The sequence below is a fragment of the Pygoscelis adeliae genome, unplaced genomic scaffold (assembly GCF_000699105.1).
Source record: "Pygoscelis adeliae isolate BGI_AS28 unplaced genomic scaffold, ASM69910v1 Scaffold101, whole genome shotgun sequence".
Lineage (NCBI taxonomy): Eukaryota > Metazoa > Chordata > Aves > Sphenisciformes > Spheniscidae > Pygoscelis > Pygoscelis adeliae.
The window spans coordinates 8486230-8504947 of NW_008824238.1; the positions used below are offsets into that span (position 1 = coordinate 8486230).

The 18718-nt window shown below is 35.0% G+C and overlaps 1 protein-coding gene across 1 annotated transcript; it reads left to right on the forward strand.

The window, feature by feature from the left end:
- Positions 1 to 1490: 1490 nt before the first annotated feature.
- Positions 1491 to 16413, forward strand: PPP1R42 (protein phosphatase 1, regulatory subunit 42). The gene is made up of 7 exons (XM_009335045.1): positions 1491 to 1661; positions 3922 to 4088; positions 4534 to 4672; positions 7391 to 7507; positions 13422 to 13539; positions 14827 to 14955; positions 16277 to 16413. The coding sequence occupies exons 1-7, from the start codon at positions 1533 to 1535 to the stop codon at positions 16411 to 16413; spliced, it is 936 nt and encodes a 311-aa protein (XP_009333320.1). The 5' UTR covers positions 1491 to 1532.
- Positions 16414 to 18718: the final 2305 nt, after the last annotated feature.

An 18718-nucleotide genomic window follows, 5' to 3' on the forward strand; every position in this document is an offset into this window, starting at 1 on the left:
CACCTGGGCCGGCTGGGGAAAGGGCGGTTTCCTCATGGGACGGACGCTGGGAGCGGATCCTGCCTCTTCTTTCCTGCCCGCTACCTGTCCCTCTTGGCTTACGGGCAGGGACATCAAAGCAGCTTTCCCACTCGGTTGTGCTGGGTGGGGGTTGGTCCTTGTCGTCGTCAAGCCTTCTGCCGGGGTGGGGGGAGACGGGAACCACCGTGTCAAATGCCACGGCTCTAGGAGCTGGGGGATCGAGGGAGACCTGCCTCACGGAAAGCCCCCGCGCTGGCAGCCCGGCTTTTCCTCTGCTGTTACTGCTTGCTTTGGAAGGAGGTCTAAGAAAAGGCTCTGAAAGGTATTTTTATGTAAAAAGCAAGAAAGAGGCAAGCTTCTCAGTTAAAAAAAAAAAAAAAAAAAAAGTCCTTTCAGTTTTCATTCTTCCCCCCCCTTTAAAAAAAAAGGAAAAAAAAAACAAACCCATATGAATAAGGGGGAATTACTGAGCTTCAGCCTTGCTTAGTAAGTAAGCAAGTTTCTTCTGTCTTCACAGTTTCAATCTTTGCTTTTCCTCAGTTTCTTATAAATGTAATACTGCCAAGGAGGATTCTCCGAGCCTTGGTTTCTCTGGCTGCGTGAGTTTTAGTATTGGGATGTTTTTTGCTGTGTCCTCAGTTGTTTTGATGCACTGATGTGGGGATATTATGTATTGGCTAAAATACATAATGTACATTGTATTATGTACTGGCTAAAAAAGCAACCTTTTTATTCTGAGTTGTTAAGTTATATTTGTTAGGGTATTTTTATCCCCAGACACATCCAGTTCGAAATATGTGTCCTGCCTTCTTCCCTCCCCCCCCATTCCCCGGTTTATAAGCTCACTTGGAACAATGGCCAGAGCTTAAAAAAAAAAAAAAAAAAAAAGTTGGTTTTGTTGTGAGAGCCTCTACAGTATGCCTCAGTGTGAAAAACTGTTTTTCACTGTGCGTAACAAATGCACATGCAGTTGTGTGCATGACAAAAGGGCTGTGCAGCTGTATAAAGAGTACTGTAGCTTCATACCACTTCTCACAGCCTGTAAAACTTGCAATAAAGTGATGTCTTTTCTAACTAATAATTAGGTTATGAGCTGCCATTAATTAGTTATTTATGTGTGAGAACTACTTCTGTTGTGGACCATTGTGCTCATATTTCTATATGAAAAAGATGAAGACTAGGGTACAACTTTCTTAAACACACTGAAACAACAAATCAAATATAACAATGTATTTTAAATGTTATTTAATACACGAAAAGTTTGAAAAAATGACAGCAAGAAAGGGGTAGGTTTTTATAAGCAGCAAAGACTATACATAAATGTGTCACTGTAAGCAAAAAGGGAATTTAGTGGAGAAACATCAGATTTGAAGTATACATGTAAGATCGGGGGTACAAGTAGTATAACATTTTCCTTTTTGTTTTTAAGGCATTTTATAAAACTACTTACAAGAGCACGTGGAATACACTATTAAAAGAAGCGGTAGAGCAGTTTGGCCTATTACAGAATTATGGTTCGACTGACAGTGGACCTAATTGCTAAAAGCGTCAGTCACAGGAATCGCAATGAAGAGGACTTTGGACAGTATCTGCGAAAAGTAACTCATCTGAATTTATCAGATAAAAATATAGATGCAATTGTAAGATTTATTTTTCTTTATTCCTTTTAACCTGGCTACTCACATGTTTTGCAGTTACTGTTATGATGAGTTGTTTATAGTTGGGGAGACAAACAAGCAAAGCCAAGTTTCTGTTTCATAACAGGTATATTATGTTTTAACATTTATATTGACTTGCAATTAAGCCTTAATGATACCTCTGTTTGGAAACATGCTTCAGCATTCACTGCTGTGAATAACAAGTAGTGTGGAACACTACTTGTACGTAAAAGTGTTAAAATGGATTTAAAATGCATGTGCATTTGAAATGTGAAAATAATCTTTCAGCTGTAACTTTTCATGTAAAACATCGAAGCGGGTGACTGTAACTCCAACAGTCTGCAGGGTTTCTTATTATTGACCTGACACTTTTTTCTTCATGTGGCAAAAATCTTGTTGAAGTATTTTACTTACCTGAAACTATGGAAATACATATCATCTGTGTAGCAGACAAGAAGGATATTATCAGTACACTAACTATTTTTGCAAATAATTAATTAAAATAGAAAAAACATGTAAGCAATTACACAAGAGAGATGAACTGAAGTGTTAAAGTGAAGTATTTTTTGCAGTATTTCACAGAATTATTATAGAAATGTGCAGCTCAAAAAGAAAAAATCAATTTGCTATCTTGATTATTTTATACAGTTGCTACATTGTAAAGGAGCTTTCAGGAAGTCACCAGAATGGAAATGATAACCACTTGCTTACCTCTTTAGCCACTTAAGAAAGAGAATATTTCAGATTAATCATTTAGACCTGACACTTTTCCTATAGAATATCGCCAGGCTGTTGCCATTGAATCAGTAGGTGTAGGGCTTTGACAGCAGTGCTTTAGCCCTATTGAAATCTAGCTGTAGTGTTCTCGGAGACTTTAGGTCTGAGGTTAAAAAACAAAGTTCATATTTTCAGCAACAGTTTGTTTTTTTATTTAAAGACTTGTATTTATTGATGGTTACCTTTACAATAAAATGAACTGTGGAATAGAAGATGATGTAAGGAACTAGTAATTTTGCAGATCAGATTTTTTTTTTTTAAAGGAAGTAGTAATGATATTACATACTATTAAGTGAAACATTTTATTGTCATTGATGCCATATTTTTTTCTAGTCTTGGGAATTTTACAAAGAGTTGCTAACTAGCAGCACAATCTTTTCAATCTATCTGTGATTTATTCTTTAGATTTCAGAGGAAGTCTGAGAAAGGAAAGGGGAGTTCAGGAACAGGATATAAGCCAAGTGAGGTTAACAAATTTGGACTGGTGTAGTGGCTTTTTCAAATTAGTCAGGTTAAAATCTACTTTTTTTTTTTTAGATTGCTCCCTGGGGCTTATTCATTTAAAAAATAATCCATGACCTTCTCATTTCAAAGACTAAACCTGCAAACTTAAGCCAGTCCTCCTTCCTTTGAGTTTAATAATAGGAAATTTATACATGTTTCAGTAAGTCCTGAGTTAATTCAAATCCCCTCAAGATACTGAGCACATTTTGAAATTGCTGAACCCTGAACAACTGAATTGTTGTTGTGTATGGTGGAGTTCTGCTTTAAAAGTGCGATTTCAGTCAAGAAGATTAAATAGCTTGTTCTATGTGAACAGGTCCATGCAATCAAATGGGTTTATTCAGCCCACTCCTAGGAATGTGCACAGGCATAGCAAGTTACTAATTTGATCAGTCCATTTGATTAGGACTGGTTCATCAGGTGCCACAGAGAAGTTTTACAGAAACCCTCATAAGAACACGTGACCTTTTAGCTATTTAAGAAGAATACATTCAAAGAAACTTGACATCTGAGTGGAATCTTAGACTCAGAAGTGTATTAAAATATATTGAAGTGCAAGTTTTTGTATAAATCAGTACTCCTTTGCCAAGAACTGGTTTCCATTGCATCACCGAGGTTCGATGGAGACAACTACACTAACAATTGTGCTTTTCTGAAATCCAGCGGATGAAGGCAGGGAAGGGAATGAAGTCACACAGGATGTGATGTACCTGCTGATGATGGCCGTAGTCCTCAGCTTCTATACGGCAGAACAGTAATGATAGATTTCAGTCTTATATCTATGCAGGAGATGATTACTGACACTCAGTTTTTGTAGGAAAAATAGTTGTTGAAAGTGTTTGTTAAAGATGAAAATGTATAAATCATGCAGCAGAACTTAAATATAAAAACAATCAACAGCTTCCAGAAGCAAGCAGTGAGTGAACTCTATGCAGCGTTAATTTGTTATTGTTTATTTCAGGGTGACCTCTCTTTGTGTAAAAATCTTAGAGTTCTGTATTTATATGATAACCACATCAGTCAAATCCAGAACTTGGACTTTGCTTCAAATATAACACACCTTTACCTTCAGAACAATTGTATTACATGTATAGAAAATCTCTCATCGCTGAAAAACCTTGAAAAACTGTAAGTTGAAAATCGTGTATCTATTTTACTAGTAAAAGAATAATTATTACACTAAGAAATGAAAAAATTATGTAACCAGTAAGGTCCTTTCAGCTCTTAAATGTTGCTTTTCAAATAAAAGTAATTGCTTATGATTTTTTTTAATGAAGTGTTCTATAATATAAGTAAAGTGATGGCATATCATCTAACATATTTATTTGCATTTAAATTATTTTCCTTTTTCAGCCATTTAATAATAATAGTAGCAATATATAAAACCCCTAAAATAACTTTGGATCTGTTAGCTGTATGTTCTACTCACATGCTAGGTTATTTACTTTTTCTGTTATAATTTCCAAGTATTATTCAATAATACTTAAAATATTTATTTTTTTAATATATTGAGGCCTTGTGTTAGCTTTTGCTTTCAAAGGATATTAAATCTATTCTGTGTTCTATTCTGCAGGTATTTGGGGGGCAACTGCATCACTGTAGTAGAGGGTTTGAATAAATTAGAAGAAATAAGGGAGCTACATATTGAAAGTCAACACCTCCCTCTTGGCGAAAAGCTTCTGTTTGATCCAAGATCTCTTAGGTCCCTGGCAGTAAGTACATTTTGAGAATTTCAATGAGCCGTTAATCAGTAGATCAGTATTTTTAAGAGAAGTGGTTAGGACTTGATCACTGTGTGTTTTCCTTTTCTCCCAATTGGTGTCATTCTTTCAAATTCTACCGAGGGACTCCCATCCCAGTTCTCATATAAGCAAGGAGTCCAGCAGATTCTACTTCTTCATTTATTTTTCTGTGAAGGATGGAAATAAGAAGAGAGAGAGAGGAAGTAAGGAAATGTGTGGATGCCTTATACCAACAGAATGTGAATAAACTAAAAAAAGGGGTAGGAATTTATCAGTTAGTTATCTTAGGCTACTTAGTTTGTAGTGAATTAGTTTGTTGATAGTTCTCTGATTTGATTATTACATTAGTTTATTTATTGCCTCCCGTACTTCTCTGGAGAATGCAATGGCAAAAGGTGCAAACAGCCTTTTATCTGGATATTAAGAGCAACACAATCAAAAGCATTCAGTTTTAGTTCTGCAGTTTTTCTATGTTGTGGTATTGTAGCCATATGTTTGGGTTAATACCTATCCTAGACTGTAGTCTTCATTGTACTAGCCTGATTATCTTGTATAAACAATGCATGCTTTACAACGACTGTGCCCTTGAAGAAGAACTAGAAGACTGATAAAAGGGGAACATCCTGCCCTAGAAGGCGTCGGAGGCTAGATGATTCTCAAAGAAACAAGAAATCAGCAAAAAACTGCAGTAACTAGGGGAAAGGTAAAGGCGGCAGGGGGAGATCCCGACCACCAACTCAATTCAAGATTGGAAAGACTTGCCCCCCCACACACACCTGCAAGGAGCACACGTGCTAATTTACATAGCAAGCAAGGCTAATTTGAACATAACTAACCAATCGGCATGAATTTAGGCGGGCTTTTACTAATCATGTAACAATATAACTATGCTGTAGTTCTTTTGTGTAGTGTGCTATCTTTGTGGAATTACCACCTAGCACCCATCTTTGCACAAACATGAGCTAAATAAACATGTTGGCTCTGTGTGTAAGATTGGCTTATTGCACACCGGGTACTGGACTCTGCTTGTGGGGCAACAGTATGTCACGATTTCAGGAAAGTCAGCTTTTGAAGTTTTCTTTCAACATGTTAATTGCTCAGTAAACATCAAATGTATTGTTGAAGTGGTTAAAAAACAGACTTTATTTATTAATAGATGTAGTTCTATACTAAAAAAAAAAATCATCTTGCTGTATCTCCCAAAGTGTAGTCAGGGCTTGATGAGCTTTTTTTTGTGACGATGAAGAACTCACTGAAAAGTGAGTTCTTTTGTTCATGTGTATATCATAAACATTTGACCTAGCTCTAATTCTTGCTGTTTTGAGATTAAGTAATCCAAGACATGTATTGCCATTTTCCTTTAATAGAAATGAGCCATTCCTGTGAGAGCACTTTTACTTTGTTCCTTCTGTATTGGAGAAATGATGAAAGTAGAGGGAGGTTATATAGCTATAATCTTCCCAAGATAGCTCATATACTTCAGTGTTTTTCAGCATCCTGGCCTAGAGTCACTAGCATTTTTTTCTTCATGGCTTTTATTTAAGGTCTTCTGGTGTGGTGGTTTTTTTGTTTTGTTTTTTAAGAAACACTTTGCATTCTTGACCATGTAATATCTTTGTGGAAGCTACATGTAAAAACATTCTATTCTTACCCTTCGAGTGCTAAGTGTTTGGTCCCTCTTTAAGACATCACTTCTTACTTCATCTTCTTCTATCTGTTTCTGGCTCTTAATGCTGTCAGAGATGAAAGAGCCAAAAAACCATGGGACCATATAGCTCACTGTGTACCACAAGCAAATGTTTTGATGATGACAATATCATGAATCTTTTGACTGAGGAGATTAAGTTTATGCACTGTGTGTATCAGGATGATACTGGTAACTTCTGCCTGCAATGTAGATCTCGGTCAGATTTTAGAAGGGGGTTACGTTTCCTGTACACACTGCTGAAATAGACATTTTCTAACTCATGGTAAATCCCCTATCTAAACTCACTCGATTAGGTGCCCTTTTTCACCTTCTAGAGATATAAGCTTCTTGTTCCTTTTACGTGAAACTACATCAAGTATTTCCTGAGATAAACACCTGAAACATTTACTTTTTATCCAGAATGTAAAGATCTCTCTAACTATTGTCTGCTACAAAAGGCAAAGTGCATTATGTGACTCGCTAGCGTTCCAAAGAAGGGGCAAGGAATAGCGGTGTCTATACCAAGAGGTTTGTAGGATCAGGCCTGAAGGAAAAACAGTATAGTCCAGCTGTTAAATGAGACTACGTAGGTATCAGATATGGATTTCAGCTCTGTGCAGTTCAGATGTAACCTTGGAAAAGGCAGTCAATTTCTGTGTCTGTTTTGTACTTCAAACATAGAGTTAGTAGCGCTTGCAGAACTCCATAAAGCATTTGAGCACGTTTAGAGAAAAACAAAAATTCTGTATTTACTAAGAATTCCTGAAATAATTGAGAAATAATCTTACTTTGGTTTGACTTCAAAACCAAAATAAACAGCATTGTAGGACAACATGCAAGGCCAACATAAAACAATGTGTGAGGTATGTGGTAGTTGTACTTGCATGTTTCTGCTTCATATGCTTGTTCTTCCTTTAAGAGAATTTTCTGTAAGAATTTACAACTTGACTCATGCATGGCATGAAAAAAAAATTTTTCTTTTTCTGCTTTTCTTCCTCCAGAAATCTTTGTCTGTGTTGAATATCAGCAATAACAACATTGATGAATTAGGAGAACTGGCAGTTTTGGAAAATCTTTCTTATCTTAGAGCAGTTGACAATCAACTTCAACATATGAAGGTAATAAATATTTGTTCTATTTAGTATGGAAATCAGTCAAATTCATCTTTATCACTAAATAGATGAGTAAAAATAAACTTTACTTTTACAGTTACTGAACCTCTGACTTTCCAGGCATGCTGTCTTTTCTCATCCAAAAATCTTGTTGAGATTAAAAATGGAGAACCGTTTATCTAGTATGTCCAAATGTCCTTTAATCCTACGTGAAGTGGCAATTGTGCATGCATCTCTCAACTGAGTAGTAAATGCATGGAAGTTAGAACTATAACATGTCCAAAATGTAGAGTTAGTGTGTATGTTTTGGCCATCTGAGTGACTATCAGTGGCTTAATTTGCAAAGATGACATGGCCATTGTTTATTAATAAACTTGCAATATTTTACCATATTACAGTTTTTAATTCTCTATTCTAATGTAAATAAAAGCCGCTTCTTGGATATCAGATCATCTAGCTGATTTTGCAGCCATTTTAATATCAAAATGACTTTTTGACTATTGTTGCTGGAGTAGCATAAGAAGTATTTGTCATTAAAGTATACATTGAATTTCTTTCATAAATTTCTGCTAAGGAAAGACATGTCTTCATAAGCAAGAGCTCTAACTTGCTCTAACTTCCACAGTAGCAGCTAAAACAAATGAAATAAAAGTATTTATGCTCTTCCTTTTGCAGTAGTGAATGTGGTTCAAAGAGAATGTTCTAGACGTACAATTTCCAGCTTATCTTCTCAAAAAGGAACAAGAGTATGTGCCTTGTCACTTATTATTATTTTTAGAAGTTATGATGTCTTCTACTTCTTGACATAAAAAACAGTTAAAAAAAGAATTTTAGTGTCATGCTAGTAAGTGAACATCAAATTTATGTTGAACAGTATGCTGACACCATCATTGCACGGTGGAGGCATGGAACAAACTTTATAAATTACTTAATAAACACTTTTAATATAAACCATAGGCATCAGTGTTCTGCTTTTTTTGAATTTTTTGTTTTTATTAATAAATATTAAAATGAACTGGCTTAAATTGTAACCCAAATCACCAAGACAAAGCCTTGATTAAAATAAACTCTTTCATTACTGGTTTGCGTACACATTCTATTTCCTTAGAAAAGTTAACTTTCACTGGTTAGTAATTATTAAAATAACTATTCTTATTACTTAGAACACTTAATATCTTTTACATTAAATTTGGCCGTTCTTTTTACTAATGAGGAGATTCCAGTACTTTGTGTGCATAATCTAGCAATTTTCTAGGTCAATATACTTTACTTGGACTCTTCATTTTTTACATTTTAATATTAAAAAATGTTGAATGATGCATTTCTTTTTTACTAGAGGATTATTAATGTATTGTATTTCAAGCTGTGTTTCTGGCTGGCAGCTGTGATCGAATTAATATTGAAATACAATTCATGTAGGCTTTTGCTGAGTAATTAAAAGCATATTGAATGTGTTGGTTACATCAAACTAACAGTAAGCTTTTTTAAATAGGTAGTCTCTCCAAAGCTTCCCTTTTGAAAAGGATTCCTTTTCTAAATAAAACATATTACAGTGATTTTTTTTATTGTCTTTTTTCTTTCTTATAAATACAAAAGACTTCAGTTGTGATGATCTTAAAAGAAGATCGTCTTAGCCAAAGAACCAATTATTTTTAAGAATGAGGATGCCAGTTCAGAGACAGCGTTTTCAGTATCTCAGTGGAAAAACCAGTATCTTCTGAAACAGAACAAGGAGAGGACAAAAAGACTGTATTATTCAGTAACTCTGTATATATTATTTAATCATTATTAAAAATCATTATTGCAACATCAGGAAGACCAGAGTTAATATTTGCCCAAATCAATTAGACATTTAGATTTCCATGTTACATGGTCACAGCTTTTGAAAAATTATGTGGTTAGCATTTGAGTTAGGTGCTGCTGCTGCTATCAGTTACACTTGGATCAAGCTTCGGTAAATTTTGAAAGTGACTGTCCTGTATGTTTTCTAAACAATCTCCAAGTCTTGAAAATATGGAGCAGATAGGGTATTTCTATTCATATCCTTGCAGACCTGTAAAATTAATGACCATACTGAATGTGTCTAACAGCATGATGCAGCTGGATATCCAACTTTCCAGCTGCAAATACTGTGTTTTAGAGATTATATTTTAGTAGGCTCTACTTATCACTAATATAAATTCTTATTTAAATTAAAAAAAAAAAACAAAAAATTGTTGAAAAAGCAGGAGACCATGCAAAGTATATATATATATAAAAAAAAGGGTCAGTTTTAGCTCTATTTAAGAGGTTTTAACTTACAGTGAAGATCTAGCAGGGCAACAATTTCATACATCCACTGTTTAAAAAAATAGTTGAGGGAAGTTTTGAGTATATTTCAATTTTTTTGCAACCCTGAATTTGATGATTCCATGGCTTACATGATTCTACAGCTATGATAGCTGAAAGGATTTTAGGGGGTATACAGTTGTACTACATATGCTTAACTGCTTCTGCTAGCTGAATTTGTTACATGCAGCAAAGGCTCTTTCATTCCCACACAAGCTGCCTCCATTCTCCTCCTTCTTGCCCCTCTGTTTTCAAAACTCTGAAGTATACCTCTTTTTCATGCCAAAGGCTCTACATCCCCTGTTTTCCCGTTCCTGCTTCCCCATTACTGCCACCAAGAACATTCCCAGAAAAGTTTGGCATTGAAGAGAACCTGTGGCAGTGCTGCATGACAGAGAAGTGCTGAAGAGCTCTGTACCCAGCTCTGCTTCAGCCGGCGGGATGAGAAGCTGTAGCGAAGCCATCCGGGTCTTAGCAGGGCTGGTCAACAGCAGTGATCTGTGTAGCAGAGATAGATAGCAACAGGAATAATGTGGAATCTTTGCAAAAGAGGGAAATGTGAAAGGCGTAAGAAATGCATGAAATGCAATCTTCTCATGTACAGTTTTCTCACTTGTGTATAATTAAAATAATTATTTTGTATCTAAACATTTATCTCAGTTTTTTCACATTATTATGAAAACCCGTACTTCCTTGCTTTTCAACAATGCCACGTTGATTTCAGCATAGTTGAAAATTAGGGCTAGAAAATTCAAGCACTTAAGGTTCTGGGTAGTTCAGGGCATTGTTAGCATAATTAACAGACATCAAGGCATATGACCTTGTTTCACATGACTGAAGTTTATATAATGCAGTCTGAACGGTAGACGGAACGAAATTAAGTAATTTTTCTCATTTCAGACAAAATAACTTACTATGACTAGCTACCACATGTAAAAAGCATGTTTTAGGTCAGTTATCAAGAATATAATTGATTTTAATAGATTGGCTTTTCTTTGTTTTCTGTTTCTTGCTACTTCATTTATTTATCCTATCGAGCTTCTGGTTTACTTTAGTCAGGTTCACAAGGACTTCTAGGCTGCAGTGTATTTGGGTTGGAATACTAAGGGAATTTTTAAAAAACACTATTCCTATTTAAAAAAACCCCACAACTATTCCTGTTTACAAAAAGCCACAATATTATTTGTTTATTAATTACATTTGTTTTGGGAAGATTATGACTTGTGTATTTGGATAGATAGAGAAAATATAGCTAGAAATACCTATAAAAAATCTGTATTTCCTAAGTCTATAATTTATTCAACCCCTGTCCGATATTGATTATGACAAGAGGATATCACAAAAGATGAATTCATTCGCTTCAGAATTGAGTCGGGAACAAGAGAAAAATTATAGATTTTCTCAAATAGATTATGACAGGTCGTCAAAATGGTGACAAATTGCTGTCTGTAGCTGTAGTTAGGGCAGTTGGACTAGACTGTTTCCGATAAAAACTGGAGCATAGTGGTCAAATACCAATTCTGAAATGGCCATCATTAATTGGTAAGAATGTTATTGCCAGCACTACAGCTGCCTACTGAGGCACTTGCCCTTCCCCCTCTCCCCCCCCCAATGGAATATAATTTGCTCGTCAGTATTTTGTAGCAGACCTCAAAGTGATAGCATGACATGATCATTTATCAAACGGAGACTGCCCAGAAGAGTGTCTGGTCCCTTTAGTACAGCTTATTGAAAGGCTGGGAAGTGAAAGCACTTTATTAGAGACAGGAAGGCAATGAACAACTAGAGCGTATCGAAAGGGTAATCATATTTCAGCACAGGATTAGTGTGCTCTTAGATAAACATACACTGGAGTAAGCATGTTCTGGGTCATTTATCAAGTAAGTAACAGCTAACAAAAATCTATAGGACTCTTTGTACACACTCATCAGTTAAACTGTATACATTTTATTTCAGTAATAGACAATTTTGTGTTGCAAAACTATTACTTGAAAAAATTCTTTCTAGTGAAATCTCGAACACATTACAGATTTCAATGACAATGCCCGAATGCTCAGGTAAGAATAAATAAATACACTTGCTAAATGCTATTTCTTTATTAATAAGCCTAGCCTAAAATATTTTTCACCCAAATTGTTGTGTTAAGTGTTCACACCTAAACTGTGGGGGCTGTCATATTGCTATTCTGATACACGCTGATAAAGCTTTGCTGTGTAACTTTGAGATTTACCAACATTTCTTCATGTGGACTGGTCCTCAGAGTTTCTTGCAGTGTTTTATCAGTCTTGCTCCTCACAGAACCAGACTTTTGCTCTTGTTTTTCTGAAAAGACGTTATCATCACTGGATAACAATAGATGATAGATGATATCACCGTCATTATCATTAGACAAAAAATGATATGGTTTGGAGGTGTGAGGCTGTTCTGCCACTTCCTCTTCCATGTGATTTTTCTAAACGTGTATTACATAACCCATAGAATATTCCCAGGAGGATTTTCTACCAAGGGAGTAGAGCCTGCAAAACCAGAATTCTCCTTGCTTGCGTTACCCAGGTGATTTTCTAAATTTGAAGGAGCTAAGAGATATCTACATTGCTAGATACTTCATTATTGGCATCAAGCTACAAAATTCTACAGGCTTTGCAGTTTAGAATCTGTCACATCGTGATTAGTAGATTTTTTCCAAATTATTACAACTGTAGAACATAAATTCTCTCTCCTCTTGTATTCATACAGATCGTTTTGAACCCCTCCTTAAGCTTTTCACACATGTACGGAAGCCTATCAAGAATGACAATTAAGTGAAATTTTGAAAAGAAAGTATTTCAGAAAGTAGGGTGTCTGAGTAAAAAGGACCGATCTGCTAAGCTTTGCATCCTTTTAACTTGAATTTATTGTATTTAAAAGACAGAAGTAGTTTTATCTAGGTCATACTGCCCTTGGGTAACCAGACAGAAACACAGATGGAGAAAGGTGTATTTCAAAAATTTCACTATTTGGGCCAATACTATAACTGACCACCCACAGTGATGCAGGGGGGGGTTACTGTTTCTCCTGTAATACACAGTTTTACATATATATAAACAGAGAGGCAGTCTACTGTGGTTTGCACGATTTTTAGCTTTTTTTAGTTTGTTCTTTCTCTGTGAAGTATTTATTCTTCCACAATTTTTTCAAAATCTGATCAGACACTGATACTCTAAGGGCTCTGTGAGACCGTGGGGACGCATTAACAGACATTACGTATCATACAAATTTTTTGGCTGGTAATTCCTCAGCTTTAGGTGCTTGTGAGTGGGATTGTAGTGGTAATTTTCCACAGCTGGCATTACTATATCCTTAAAAATGCAGTTTTCCAACTGCATCACCATTTCTTCTGCGCAATTATGATATATTTGGGGAATGCTGCACACCACTCTATTTGAAAATGCACATTCTTAATGTGCATATTAATACATGAATAGTCTCATTGAAGTGTTTCGTTATTTCTGTGTGCAGGATTTGGGCCTGGCTGAAGAAATCGCATTACTATTGAATTTTACTCTGGAGGGGGAAAAATAATCACAATGTTCTGATCTTGTATCAATTGCAGGATTTGGAGGTTGTATTAAACAAATGGACAAAGCTACGCAGAATGGATCTTACAGGAAACCCCATCTGCCACAAGCCAAAGTACAGGGACAGGATTGTAGTACAGTCACGAACTTTAGGTAAAAAATAAAACCAATAGCCAGCCCCAAAACCCACCCATACCCCTCACTGTTTTAGGAAATAACTGATACATTAATCGTTCTTGAATTGCACTATGTATGTAAACACAACTACTGCCATAGATATTTATGTCAAATGATGAATTTTTTATTTATGTACAGGTAATGTAGCTAAAACTGCTTACATAATCAACTGCACAAACCATGTTGCTTAGCTTTTGCTATTAGTAGTAGTAGTCATTCGTTTTGCAATAGATGATTGGTGGGATTGTTATAAGACAATAAGGCGCTTTTGTGTTCATATGCCAGATGTTGTGAAACTGATTTTCAAAGCTAAGTTTGTCTACCCCCCTATAAGCCTGTAGTAGTTGCTTAGGTGTTTTAGTTGTACAGTTAGAGTTGTACAGGTCATACCTTACTATGTTTGAATTTGTTATATAACATTTGTCCTTAAACTTAAAAGCAGTTTACACTTGTGTTACGGACGTATTTGTTAATCTTAACCTTACTGTGGTGCAGTTTACATTATTATTTTGAGATAATTTTAGCATAAAAGGAAGCAACTTAGTCTTCTATATGTAAGTATTCATACTGTAGAAACAAGTACAAAATATCTGCTCATTTTTTACTTTTTTGGATAAAGGTGGCAATTATCTTAAAAGTTGTAATTACAGAACTCGTTTTTCTTTTTTCTGAGAGTACAAAATACTGGCCATTAAGAAAAAGCCTATCTGCACAATGAAAATAACAGTGCCTTAGGACAGTTCTAACGCAACCTAAATTTGTGGCCAAATGAGGTATTTCATTTGGTCTGACTCAAAAATGCAGATGCAACCAAGGAAACACAGAGCATAAGCCTTATGGCACCTAAGTGAGTAAAGTTAACTCTAAAGAGCCAAATCTGTCCGTCTGTCTTTATGATCAGTAGGATTCCTTGATTGCTAAGACATGCAGTTTCTCTCTCTTAACCTGAATTTCTGCATCTGTATATATCTTGTGTAAAAAGCGTAGCTTTTCTTCAAAACTTTCTATAAGCTGTTGCACATTAACTGAATGTGAAATTTTATATATTTCCCTTGAAAGTTATAAAAATAATAGGTGCTTTCTTTTGTAATTAAGACGTGTCAACTCACTCTTGCAGCTTGAATTTGAATATGAAGCTGTACTGGGTATTTTTTTTACCAAAAGACTAAAAAAGATTTGAAGAGAGCAAATGTAGAACCAGTACACATTTTGTACGGCCTTTTAGTTAACTTTGGGTATCACAGATAATGTTTTCTTTGACAGAATCCCTTGATGGGAAAGAAATTAAAGAAATGGAAAGACAGTTCCTAATGAATTGGAAAGCCTCCAAAGCTGCCAGGAAAAAAAACAAAGAAAGAATGACAAATGAACATGCAGCCTATCTACATTTTTGTAAGCAAACTAATCAATTACTTCATGATTATTTGCAGTATTATAGAAACAATAAGATAGCAGCTAACAGTAAATATACTAGGAATGAGACTTGTGCTGGTGGTGAGACCAAACACAGGAGTAGAAATTGAACTTTTCCAATAAAAAAATTAATTTTAGCACTAGTTCATGTGGTGTTTTTTTCCTTCCATCCCAATCTCCCAGAATTATGGAAAGGAGTAGCTAATACATTTTGAATGTTTGTAAATGTTCATGATTACTTTCCATATTAAAAAAAAAAAAAGTGTTGGGCATTCTAGAATAAATATGCATGAAATACATCAGACTTTTAAAATGTGTTTGTTGATACTTACTTGATCTGTGTAAACTCCCAGTCCTTTTAAAGGCCTTCACAAGATACATGTCTAGGAGAAGTAAAAGTTTTAAACTTGGAAAGAAAAAAAAAGTTTTGGAGGAAAAAAAGCCTTAAAGCTAAAAGAAAAGGCAACAAGTTTGTGAAGCAGGAAAACAAATCAGTTTTGAAACTCAAGCAAAACCTGAAATAAACTTTGAGTTTTTTAAAAAATGGTGGGGTGGGGGTTGTTGTTGTTACAGAGTTGACTGCAGATTAAAACATAAGTGACTTAACAGCATGTCTTGCCATCTTGCAGGATTTGGAAACAGACATTAGACTTCAAATTACTCAAAATGGTTTGAATGACCATAATTATAAAATAAAATAAAACTGGTGGCAGTTTCACTGTTGTTTTCAGAAGATAAACTGTGATATGTAACTTGGGGGAGAGAGCATGTTCCTCATAGCCATACTATCTCAAATTATTCATTCATGAAATGTCATGAAGATCAGTTATTTTTGAAGACGTGAAGTGAAAAGCACTCAGCCTGTCAGTCTCAGCCCCAAGAAAGTTGCAGTCTGCTCAGTGTTTGGAAGCCATATGTGAATGGCAATGGTTCTGAAAGTAATACTCTGTCTTCTGAATAACGACCGATATAAGGACGTGCTATGTAATTGAATTTACTCCCTTTCAAATAACTCTACCTGAATATGAATACCTGCTTTAATATTCACCTTCATCAGTGTTTGCAGCACCTTCCATAATTTCATACAAATTTTTCCATTCTCAATTATCAAATTTGAGGCATTTTACCCTAAGGCTTATTACACTGTTTTCTATAACAAGATATATTGGAACGTGTGATCAATCATACTAAATACTATCATATTAATGATAGATAATATGATAGATAATACTGTCACATTAAAATAGATATGGTTTGACTTGGGATATCGAATTAATCCTTTTTTCCTTGTTTTCTGCAGCTGACTTTGAAACACCTTATCCTGTTCTTCCCTTTCACTACAGTCACTCTGTGAAAGAAAAAACAAATGCTTTAGTTTTGTCTGAGATGCATAAAGTTATAAGAAAACCTCTGCCAAGAATCCTGGAAAAAAAATAAATCAGATGAAAACTCAGGTATGTTCCTCAGACATCTTCCTCTTAGTGCTGTTGGTTATTGCATGTACAGCTCTTACTGAATCAGTTGGAAAACGAGTACATGAAGGTAGAATTTCATATGAAATCAGTTTCAGGTTTTTTTAACCAGGTTATGGTTGTTGTCTTTATTTCTTTGAAAGACAGGATAATAGATTTCAGTTTCTGGTTATAAATCAGTAGACTAGCTAATAGTAATAACTTTACTCCAGTGTTACTAGTTTCTGTCATATGCATTTGATTGTAATCTTCCACAAAGGTAAAATAATATAGAAGTTAATTCTTGGAAGTACAGTTACTGTCAACAACATTGGTGAAGGTTGATCCCGTGCACGCAGTAATACGCAGAAGGAGAAACGATCACTTTTCATCATTATAGCTTACTTCTAATAGACGTGTTCCAGTGTATTGTATGCTTGATTAGCATTTTCCTGTAGCATCGGCTCAAGACCATCAAGATAATCAAGAAAGAAAATCTGATGTGTGTGCCTTACAGACATTTAGACATTAGATGAATTTAAACAATTCAGAGTTTAGCATATGTATTCCTTACTCACATAAGCAGCCTTGCAAACTCTAATGCAACTGTTTGTGGAAATAAAATCTGCTCATAGGGATTTGCAGTTTGGGACCTATAGTTTTCCCAGTTTTGCCTGTAGTAATAGTTTAGTTCAGTATTTGGGACCTAATATCATTCCTTCCAGATTTTTAATGCTACTTTTAGCCTAACTGTTTTATCAGCTGTACTGGCCAACAAAAAAAATCATCATTTCTGCAATGCTGTAGATAAATAAATAAATTCAACTGACACGGGTATTCTTTTGTAACTAAATTACTAAATGTAGTGTTTTATTTTGCATTCAAATCAGAATTTATTAGTATGTTTGAAAATTTAACTAGGCAACATTTAATACTATTTTATTCTTGACAACTTACCACTTTCCATTCCATCAGTTTTGTTCCTACTGAGTATTTCTTCTGACTAAAAATAGCTGACTTTCTCTTGAGAAGGGAAGAAGAATTACAAATCGCAGAGCTGCTCTCTTCTGAAGTATCATGATATATTCTGGCCTAAAAAGAAACTGAACTTATCATATATGTGCCCATTCTTAATTTTTTTTTCCTGCTGCAGAAGTGGAGAAGTTTAAAAACAAGAACTGCAGGAACAATGCACTAGTTATCACAAAATAGTACTACTACGTGATTATCTTCCAGTGAATAGTCCAGGCTTGTGAAATTTAGAGGGGTACAGCCTAATACTCATGCCATACAAACATGCTTTTTTTTCTTTTAATTCCATTGTAAAATGAGTTTATCCACATGCTTAGTGTTCTGTCAGCCTGCATTTCATCTTTACTAGCATTCTGTCTTTTGGGCCAGGCTGAATAAAACTAGGCTTTTCATTTACCATTCCCCTTAGTTCTAATAAAGGATGGAACATGCTCCCAGAAAGTTATTTTCTTCAGTGTAAGAACTTCTGCTATCTCCTTGGAGAGAAAACATTCTGATTCTACTCTACTATGTTAAAAAGCTGACCAATTGTTGAGCTTCTTTGCTTGACAAAAATTTTGCCAGTGTTAAGAAGCTGGAGTATAGTCCTGACCCTGTTGAAATCCCTTTTGACCCTAGAAAGGCAAAGATTGCATCTTCCATACTTGATTGGAATAAAATGTCTGTATTTGTATTAATTTACATTTGCACATTAAACAATTTGAGTGATTTTGTTTTGGTTTGGTTTTACTGTTAGTCTAGAAGATTTTACTCTGATTCACATAAAGGATAGAAGAAGCTACAGTCAGATGACTTGCATTTAATATTTTCAAACATTTTTTAAGCGGGACTTTTATCTTGGACGCTAAAGGTTGCTGTACATTACAATTTCATATGTATTCACTGATCTTGAGATGTATTCTAATCTTGTTACTAGTGGAATTCCATGGAAACCAAAGAGAATTAGTTAAAGGTTCATGAATTCTTTAATTTTTTTTTTTTTAAATAACTCAAAATACAGAAATAATAATTCTCAGAGTATATGCAGATATGTAATAATGACAAATCACAGTATTCCCTTGCCAGATCCAGTAGTTAGGAATATGCGTAAATGTGCCCACATGTAAAGCGAGGAAATTTTGTCAAACTGAACAAATACCTGTATTGTTTAATTGAAATTCAGTATCGGACCAAAGAAATTAGTGAATTTTAATCCTACCCTCTGTGTTAGTCAAATAAATTATTCCAACAGATGTTTCCTCTTACCCTATACATGCTAG

Excerpts from the sequence above, each read along its gene's own strand:
- PPP1R42 (XM_009335045.1), top strand. The coding sequence starts at position 1,533 with ATGGTTCGACTGACAGTGGACCTAATTGCTAAAAGCGTCAGTCACAGG. Across the intron at positions 1,662-3,921 it reads ATAAAAATATAGATGCAATT|GGTGACCTCTCTTTGTGTAA; the intron begins GTAAGATTTATT and ends TGTTTATTTCAG. Across the intron at positions 14,956-16,276 it reads TGCAGCCTATCTACATTTTT|CTGACTTTGAAACACCTTAT; the intron begins GTAAGCAAACTA and ends TGTTTTCTGCAG.